This window comes from Pagrus pagrus (genome assembly GCF_965226575.1).
Source record: "Pagrus pagrus genome assembly, chromosome: 21".
NCBI lineage: Eukaryota > Metazoa > Chordata > Actinopteri > Spariformes > Sparidae > Pagrus > Pagrus pagrus.
This window is the reverse complement of record NC_140208.1, coordinates 457197-463896: the sequence shown is the minus strand read 5'-3', so window position 1 is coordinate 463896 and position 6700 is coordinate 457197. Positions and strand designations below refer to the sequence as shown.

Genomic DNA, 6700 nt, shown 5'->3' with positions numbered 1-6700 from the left:
AGACAGACAGGTAAGACACACAGACAGACGACAGACAGACAGACAGGTAAACTGACCAATGAAGGATGGCTGGAAAAGTGTCTCGGGGCAGCGGAACCTCTCGTTGCCGATGGTGATGACCTGTCCGTCAGGAAGCTCGTAGCTCTTCTCCAGAGAAGACGACGTGGCCGCCGTCCCCATCTCGTTCTCAAAGTCCAGAGCGACGTAACACAACTTCTCCTTGATGTCGCGGACGATCTCTCTCTCCGCTGCGGAGAACACACACGTACGCTCAGACCGGCTTCACGGTAACCTGTGATGTAAACACCTGTGGTGATGATGTCATACCAGTGGTGACGAAACTATAGCCGCGTTCCGTCAGGATCTTCATGAGGTAGTCTGTGAGGTCACGACCCGCCAGGTCCAACCTCATGATGGCGTGAGGCAGAGCGTAACCCTCGTAGATCGGCACGTTGTGGGTGACGCCATCACCTGAGTCCAGGACGATACCTGCACAGACAGACAGACAGGAGGACAGACAGGAGGACATGTTGTGTTAACAACATAATGTACTCATAAAATATAACAGGAAACAGATGAGAAAACAAGGAGGCTTCATATTAAATGCAACTAAATAAACTTCAAACTAAAAGCATTGTAGTCTGAACTGAACTGAGTCTCTGTATCTAACTGATACTCTGATATCAGATACTTTTAGACTGTAACTAATACTATCTGTAGTGGAGGGCAATGAAGGCTCGGGGCGGCCATTATTCTAGGAAATACAGTACTGACTCATGCAACAACAGGACAAACAGGAAGTAAAGACGTGTGACGGCACACAGACGTCGTCGTTCATCAGAGACTCGGTTCAACTTTCAGTCACATGAATGTGTTCACAATCATGTGACTCTTCATCAAACACTGACATACTAGAAACTAAACTTCACTAAAGTTTACTGTGAAGGAGGAGGAGGAGGAGGAGGAGGAGGAGGGGGAGGGGGAGGAGGAGGAGGAGGAGGGGGAGGAGGAGGAGGAGGAGAGGAGGAGGAGGGGGAGGAGGAGGAGGAGGAGGAGGGGGAGGAGGAGGAGGAGAGGAGGAGGAGGGGGAGGGGGAGGAGGAGGAGGAGGAGGAGGAGGGGGAAGAGGAGGAGGAGGAGGAGAGGAGGGGGAGGGGGAGGAGGAGGAGGAGGGGGAGGGGGAGGAGGAGGAGGAGGGGGAGGAGGGGGAGGAGGAGGAGGAGGAGGAGAGGAGGGGGAGGGGGAGGTTGTCCAACCTGTGGTGCGTCCGGAGGCGTACAGCGACAGGACGGCCTGGATGGCCACGTACATGGCAGGAACGTTAAAGGTCTCGAACATGATCTACACACACACACACACACACACACACACACACACACACACACACAATCAATATTCATTTAAATTCATCAATAATAGAGCTGATCAACCTGATCATCAATCAGAATAATCTCCAGCATCTCTGATGTTTAAATAAAATAAATTGTGTCCATAAATATTTTCTATTAATCTTTAAAATAATTCAAATCACTTCAGGTTTAATATCTAATATAACATCAGGCGTCTCCGTTTAAACTGTGTGTACAGGACAGTGTAGTACTGTAGTATTACTGCAGTATTACTGTGGTATTACTGCAGTTGTACCTGAGTCATCTTCTCCCTGTTGGCCTTGGGGTTGAGAGGAGCTTCAGTCAGCAGGGTGGGATGTTCCTCTGGAGCCACTCGCAGCTCGTTATAGAACGAGTGATGCCAAATCTGACCAATCACAGAGCACACAGTCAGCAGGGTCACTGATCACTAATCATTAATAAATATAATGATCACTACATGAGAGCGAGTGAGACCTTCTCCATGTCGTCCCAGTTGGTGATGATTCCGTGTTCGATGGGATACTTCAGGGTCAGAATTCCTCTTTTACTCTGAGCCTCGTCTCCAACGTAGCTGTCCTTCTGCCCCATACCCACCATCACTCCCTGAGAGACAGACGGGCAGACAGACGGGCAGACAGACAGGCAGACAGACAGGCAGACAGACGGGCAGACAGACAGGCAGACAGACGGGCAGACAGACGGGCAGACAGACAGGCAGACAGACGGGTCAGAGAGACAGACACCCTTCATCATCAGGTGAAACAGCCTTAAACTGATCAGGAGATTAATCAATAAAGAAAACAAGAGTTCGTTTGTTGCTGCCTGGACGTTTCACCGTCTGTGGGACATGTTCTAGTCTCTGATCAGGTCTGATTGTCTTCAGGTCAATCAGATCAATAATCTGAACATTAATTATTAATTGTGTGAATGAAAACCAGCTCAGTCAGGTCGGCCTCAGGTCACAGTGTGTGATCGACCCAATGGTCCACTAGAGGACACGGGTTAGGGTTAGCAGCAGCACCAGCAGGGGGCGGTACTGACGAGACCTCCACACAGGGAGCAGGTCGGGTTAGAATCAGTGATCCAGTGAGGATCCGATGATGTTTGTTCTACAACTCTTACTTTAGATGAAACCAGCATCTTTTCATAGGCTGAACTAAGCAGTGTTGGTGCTTTTATTTTGAAAGAGTGACCAGATGTTTGTTTTTGCTAAGTTGATGACAATGAGGCTGGGGTCCACAAGGGGGCGTGGCCTGTCCACATGCTTCTCCCAGCGGCATTATCGTGGCAGTGTTAGCATTAGCATTAACATTAACATCAGCCTGCCCGTGCGCGTGGACCAATCAGCTGTCACCTGGTGGCGTGGCCGGCCCACGATGGAGGGGAAGACGGCTCTGGGGGCGTCGTCTCCGGCGAATCCAGCTTTACACAGACCGGATCCATTATCACAGACCAGAGCGGTGCTCTCCTCATCATCACACATGACTGCAGGGGGCGCTGTGGGCGAGCGACGACACTACGACACCGAGTCACACTGAGAGAGGGGGGGGGGTTTATTGATTATTGATAAACAACACAGACACAGACATGATGACACACAAAATGAGTAAAATGGTCGCCTGTTGAATGAACTCAGACAGGAAGAGGACTTCATTACCCAGAAGCCCCTGTCAGGTCACACATCACTGGATTCTCATTAACTTCAATTTGTTTAAATGAAAAATAAAATCACTAAAATGATCGTCAACAATTCATTGATTAGATCAACAGAAAATAAATTGATAATTCTGTTTCACAGCTGAAATGTTCTTAATCAATATAATGAATATCTGTTTCTTCAGCCATGACAGAGGATGATGATGATGAACAGCTGATTTACAGATGAACGATGAGATTAAGTGTTAATGTGAAGATGAGTCATCACAAAGTGCAGCACGACACACACACACACACACACACACACACACACACACACACACACACACACACACACACACAGTCTTCAGGAGGCTTGAAGCAGAGCTGTCCACATACTTTTGTCCACATACTGTAGATGACTGCATGACACTAAAATCAATAATCAGTGATTGATCAGTGATCAGTGATTTAGTGTGAATGTAAATCTCAGCTACTGAAACCACATCACCAAACATGGAGCTGTGAGGTTTTCACGTGACATCAGTGATGTCACACACACACGCCCATAATGCACTGCTGCTGTCGGTCAGGGGATGAACAACAAAGCACTCTGGGAAAACTTCCTAATTAGGTCATGAAGCCGAGTCCTGACTGTGTTTGGTATGCTCTCTCTCCCCGCGCTCACCGCACCTCGCTCGCCCTCACTTTACTCTGACTTTAGTCCATATTTAGTCAGTCAGCAGTCAGTCAGTCAGTCAGTCAGTCAGTCAGTCAGCAGCCTGTCAGTCAGTCAGTCAGTCAGTCAGTCAGCAGTCAGTCAGTCAGTCAGCAGTCAGTCAGTCAGTCAGTCAGTCAGTCAGCAGTCAGCAGCCTGTCAGTCAGTCAGTCAGTCAGTCAGTCAGCAGTCAGTCAGTCAGTCAGTCAGTCAGTCAGCAGTCAGCAGCCTGTCAGTCAGCAGTCAGCAGTCAGCAGTCAGTCAGTCAGTCAGTCAGTCAGTCAGCAGTCAGTCAGTCAGTCAGTCAGCAGTCAGTCAGTCAGTCAGTCAGTCAGTCAGTCAGTCAGCCAGCAGTCAGTCAGTCAGTCAGTCAGTCAGTCAGTCAGTCAGCAGTCAGTCAGTCAGTCAGCAGCCTGTCAGTCAGCAGTCAGTCAGTCAGTCAGTCAGTCAGTCAGTCAGTCAGTCAGTCAGCAGCCTGTCAGTCAGTCAGCAGTCAGTCAGCAGCCTGTCAGTCAATCAGCAGCCTGTCAGTCAGTCAGCAGTCAGTCAGTCAGTCAGTCAGCAGTCAGTCAGTCAGCAGCCTGTCAGTCAATCAGCAGCCTGTCAGTCAGTCAGCAGTCAGTCAGTCAGTCAGTCAGTCAGCAGTCAGTCAGTCAGCAGCCTGTCAGTCAGTCAGCAGCCTGTCAGTCAATCAGCAGCCTGTCAGTCAGTCAGCAGTCAGTCGGCGGTCCGCTCTTGTTTCTCATGGTGGTTCTGAGGGTCGATCTGGTTCCTCACAGATGTGTTCAGCAGTTTGTCAGCAGCGGCTTGCCGTCTGTTTGTTGGGACTGTTTTCAGCGGCGGATGCATCAGACGGAGCACCGACACATCTGCAGCAGTGCTGCCAGATGTGGAGGGAGATCTACTGCCCCCTGCAGGCTGAATGTTTGACAGCAGCTGGAGCGATCGATCCGGTCGATCAGTTCAGTGTTGATCAGGTTCAAATGTGTTGTGTAAAGAAGACAGTGATGCTATTATCAATAACAGATCAATAAGTCCCAATCACCAGTGATGAGTTCTGACAGTGTCCGGACTTCAGGTCCACTCCAGCTTCCTCCAGACCTGTTAGTCACAGACTTCATCAGTGATGAAGACGATGCTCCTGAAGATCATTTAGAGTTTAATCAATGTGTCAAACTGCTGATTAGCTTTTTAAATAATTGATCTTTAAAGAATGAAGTCAAACTGCTCCTCTGGGCTTCCGTAGTTTAGTTTGAAGACACAGCTCTCAGTGTTTTAATGTCAGCTGTACAGAGGAACGTGTGAACAAACAGATTTCAGTATCTGAAGTCACGACCGACCGACCGACCGACCGACCGACGGATCGTCCGCGTTCAGGAGCTCACCTGCCAGTCAGCGCTCAGGGCGGGAAGTCAAACTAAAGGCAACGAAAGCTTCGACTCAGCAGCAGGAGAGTGTCACCAAACACAGCTCAACACCTCCCTCAACCAAACCTCACTCAGAAAATCCACACTTTAACATTCACTCAGCAGCAGCTGATGTAGAGAAGATTCAAACCTCAGTCCACAACAAACAGTAAACAAACAACAGTTAACAAACAAACAAACAATCAGTAAACAAATGTAAACATCAGTGTTTGTGTTCCCTCAGCAGAGTCTGAAGGAGAAACACTCTGTAACTGCAGACTGAGAGACTGAGTTCAACAGTAAAAACACCCAAAAATACAGTGAAGTCTGGTGTGACGTGTTTGAATCTAGTTCAGCAGGTGCAACATGAAGGAGAGGAAGAAAGACTTACAGCAGGAGGAGAAGAGGAGGAGAAGAGGAGGTGAAGAGGAGGCGAGGAGGAGGTGAAGAGCAGGAGAGGAGGTGAAGAGGAGGAGAAGAGGAGGTGAAGAGGAGGAGAAGAGGAGGAGAAGAGGAGGTGAAGAGGCGAGGAGGAGGTGAAGAGCAGGAGAGGAGGTGAAGAGGAGGAGAAGAGGAGGTGAAGAGGAGGCGAGGAGGAGGTGAAGAGCAGAAGAGGAGGTGAAGAGGAGGAGAAGAGGAGGTGAAGAGGAGGCGAGGAGGAGGTGAAGAGGAGGAGAAGAGGAGGTGAAGAGGAGGCGAGGAGGAGGTGAAGAGCAGGAGAAGAGGAGGAGAAGAGGAGGAAAAGAGGAGGTGAGGAGGAGGTGAAGAGGAGGAGAAGAGGAGGAAAAGAGGAGGTGAAGAGGAGGTGAGGAGGAGGTGAAAGTGAAGAGGAGGTGAAGGAGGAAGAGGCAGGATGTGGAGAGGAGAAACAGAGGAGAAGGAGTAAAATAAGATCTGCTGGAAGAGGTGAAGAGGAGGTGAAGAGGAGGTGAAGAGGAGGTGAGGGAGCTCAAAGGAGCTGGAGGAGGAGGATGGAGATGAATAAAGGGGAACTTTTGCCAGTTTTTCCACAGATACATAAAAAGAAGGAGCAGAGAGGAAAGAAGATAAGAGGAGGTGAAAGAGGAGGTGATGTTTGAGGAGCACAAAAGACACTCAGAGGAGGAGGTGAGGAGGAGGTGAGGAGTCTTACCGTGGCAGTGCAGGGCCTGCTGGGATGTGAGGGGGGGCAGGACAGAAGTGAGAGTCTGGCGAGCTGGTCTGAGTTTATCAACCCTCCACCTCCTCCATCCATCCCTCCATCCCAAACATGGCCCGGGCCTCCTCCCTCTCCACCTCCTCCTCCATCAATCCCTCCTCCCTCTCTCCTCCTCCCACTCTCTCTCTTCAGTCCTTATAGGGCAGGTCCTGAGGGAAGCAGCCAATCAGACGGCCCGCGGCGCCACCAGACTTTCTCCCATCATTCACTGCATTCCTCAGAGAGAGACAGGCAGGGGGAGAGAGAGACAGGCGGGGGGGAGAGAGAGAGGCGGGGGGGAGAGAGACAGGCGGGGGGGAGAGAGAGACAGGCGGGGGGAGAGAGAGACAGGCGGGGGGAGAGAGACAGGCGGGGGGGAGAGAGAGAGGCGGGGG

General features: G+C 50.3%; 1 protein-coding gene across 1 annotated transcript in view; it reads right to left on the bottom strand.

Moving 5' to 3' along the window:
* Nucleotides 1-6378, bottom strand: part of acta2 (actin alpha 2, smooth muscle) — a 7724-nt gene extending 1346 nt beyond the window's left edge. Inside the window, exons 1-7 of the mRNA XM_084341935.1 lie at nt 6261-6378; nt 2724-2903; nt 1844-1972; nt 1644-1754; nt 1256-1340; nt 328-489; nt 57-248 (exon numbers count right to left, since the gene is read on the bottom strand). Of these exons, the coding sequence (XP_084198061.1) occupies nt 57-248; nt 328-489; nt 1256-1340; nt 1644-1754; nt 1844-1972; nt 2724-2852 (808 nt within the window). The 5' untranslated portion in view covers nt 2853-2903; nt 6261-6378. The remainder of the gene's footprint in view (nt 1-56; nt 249-327; nt 490-1255; nt 1341-1643; nt 1755-1843; nt 1973-2723; nt 2904-6260) is intronic.
* Between the last annotated feature and the right edge of the window lie 322 nt (nt 6379-6700).